Source organism: Saccoglossus kowalevskii, chromosome 9, assembly GCF_978046115.1.
Source record: "Saccoglossus kowalevskii chromosome 9, keSacKowa6.1, whole genome shotgun sequence".
Taxonomy (NCBI): Eukaryota; Metazoa; Hemichordata; class Enteropneusta; family Harrimaniidae; genus Saccoglossus; species Saccoglossus kowalevskii.
The window spans coordinates 37,912,039-37,915,091 of record NC_140649.1 but is presented as its reverse complement, the minus strand read 5'-3'; the positions used below and the strand labels follow the sequence as shown (position 1 = coordinate 37,915,091).

Here is a 3,053-nt window from a genome sequence, read left to right as displayed (position 1 = left end):
AAGACATTATTCTCCATCAATAATCCGCCCAAAACAGGAACATTTCTACTAATTCTTGTGTTTTTTCGACGTTTATCGAAAAACCTGCGATTAGGCTGCGAAAGTAGAACATTCCGGAGGGGGCGAAACGAAAGAGCAAAATTTAACGTGTTAAAATAGAACGCGTATTTTGACCTCTATGCAGTCGTTTCCAAAGAGCCCTGCGTCCATCGCCTGGCGATGCTCTTCCGTTTCATCAGTTGCATTTTTTTTGACAAAAATTTGGGCAGTACTGTCAGTCACGAAAATTGATGAATGAATTAATACACATAAAATATGAATCACGGGCTAATTCAATGGTCACCGAACACTCTACTGCTAAACAATATGTGGCAAGATAGTAATGTACTGCATATTTGACCCAGATTTGACAAGCGTGGTACAGTTTTTGCGCGTGTCCGTAATAACGCGCACAAAGGATTGTGGGACAGAGTCCTTTATTTGCTGGCATTCTTGACTTTTGACTGCAGTTCTTTTTTATATTTGAGAGTAAATGCTTCTGGTATGCTCTTAGGTTGCTTAATATCCGTCTGAAATTCTGGACTGTGGTCATATTTTTCGATTAGGAGTCGTATATTAAAATAACTCACCCTGACTAGTGTTTTGTATTATGAAGTATATTGTTATGAAGGCCAACACACTGCAATTTAGGTAATTATTTACCATTTCGTTATTTAGCTTTCCAGCATTTACAGGAAACGCTTCATTCTAGAAAATGCTATCGCAAAACGGTTGGAAATAAAAAAAATTAACAGCACAATACGTCCTAGCACAGTCACTCTACTAGTAGAGTGACTGTGGTCCTAGTAATAAACTAAGTGACTTCTAAAGACTGAATGGTGTTTGCGCACTTTGTATTAGTTATAAACCGACGTTTGCTTCACGTTTATGTCACACCATGGAAACAGCCAACAACACGTTGCTTGTTTTTGAGCGGAGCGGATCGTCAACCAGCCTACCGGCTTGTCTCGTATATTGCCACCCTATTAATATAACGCCCTATATTGACTGACACACTGCCACCTTATTCATAAAACGCCCTGTATTGACGATAGAATGCCACCCCACTCATATAACGCCCCTATATTGACTTGAACACTGCCACCCCATTCAAATAACGCCCTATATTGACTTGTACACTCCCACCTCAGTCATATAACGCCATGTATTGACGGTACACTGCCACCCATTTATATAACGCCCTGTATTGACTGGCACACTGCCACCTCATTAATATAATGTCCTGTAATGACAGTACACTGTCACCCCATTCATATTACCCCCTGTATTGACGATACAATGCTACCCCATTCATATAACTCCTATATGAACTTGTATACTGCCACCTCATTCGTATAATGCCCTATATTGACTTGTACACAGCCACCTCATTCGTATAATGCCCTGTATTGACTTGTACACAGCCACCCCATTCATATAACGCCCTGTATTGACGATACAATGCTACACCATTCATATAACTCCTATATTAACTTGTATACTGCCACCTCATTCGTATAATGCCCTATATTGACTTGTACACAGCCACCTCATTCATATAACGCCCTGTATTGACTGGCACACTGCCACCTCATTCATATAACGCTCTGTATTGACTGGTATACTGCATCCCCTTAATATAACGGCCCGTATTGACTGGTACACTGCATCCCCTTCATATAACGGCCCGCATTGACTGGTACACTGCGTCCCCTTAATATAATGCCCTGTATTGACTGGTACACTGCACCCCCTTAAAATAACGGCTCGTATTGACTGGTACACTGCATCCCCTTAATATAACGGCCCGTATTGACTGGTACACTGCATCTCCTTAAAATAACGGTCTGTATTGACTGGTACACTGTATCCCCTTAAAATAACGGCCCGTATTAACTGTTACACTGCATCCCCTTAATATAACGATCCATATGTTGGTAGTACCGAATAAATCAGGCTGTGTCACGTTGTTCATGTCGCTCCAGAAAAACGTTAAATTTTCTTGCACGCCAGTAAGCAGTTACTGCACTATTACCCACACTTGAACAGCAATGAGGTGTGACGACTGTGGTGCAACAAGGAAAACTGTAAAGCTTTGCCAGGGAGATCTTAATCTCTGCAAAAAATATGAATCAACTCGATTCCCATCGACATCACCACCCAAGATGGCTGCCAAGGGAGAACAAAGCTTGCCACACCCTGACGTATCAAAACTGGACACCATACAGGAAACACTACTCGAACTAACATCGAAGGTGGAATCGTTTGCAGATGTTCAAACCAAACTAGCAAATCTTCAAAAGTCAGTCACATATGTATGTGACTTTTTTGAGGACTTCAAAACCCAGTTGATTAGCCTCAAAAATGAAAACAAAGATCTACGAACCCAGCTAGCTAGAACGCAAGTGGATTTGAACGATCTACAGCAATACACACGCCGCAATAACATTGAAATTAAAGGAATCCCTGTTATGGAAGACGAAGACACCGACGACATAGTAATTAAGGTCGCGTCGTCCGTTGGAGTTGAGATCACCCGCGGCGACATCGACATCTCACACCGTCTACCAAGCAGATCTACTCGCCATGACTACAATCAACTAGAAGAAACACGACATTCAACGATTATTGCGAAGTTTACAAGACGTACTGTACGTAACAAAATATACAGTTCCAGAAAATACCTGAAAAACAAAACCACAAATGATATTGTTAATACCGGCAGCAATCCAATTTACCTCAACGAAAACCTGACTTCATTGAACAAACAACTATTCTACAGCGCAAATCAAAGACGCAAAGCAGCTCAATATCGCTACATATGGACCAACGCTGGTAAAATATATGTAAGGAAGGACAAAGGTGAACCAGTGATAAGTATAACACAACTTAGTGACATTCACCGCATCATGTAACTGTATTCAGTTTTAGCATCCATTATTATCATTATCCACAACCATGGATTCAACACCTTTAAAGTACAATTGTAATTCATATACTGTTAACCAATTCAA

General features: G+C 40.8%; 1 protein-coding gene across 1 annotated transcript; it reads left to right on the top strand.

Annotated features, from left to right (window-relative positions):
• The first annotated feature begins 2,090 nt into the window (after nucleotides 1-2,090).
• LOC144362500 (uncharacterized) lies at nucleotides 2,091-2,954 on the top strand. Its single transcript, XM_078013726.2, has one exon. The coding sequence runs from the start codon at nucleotides 2,091-2,093 to the stop codon at nucleotides 2,952-2,954; it is 864 nt and encodes a 287-aa protein (XP_077869852.2).
• The last annotated feature ends 99 nt before the right edge of the window (nucleotides 2,955-3,053 follow it).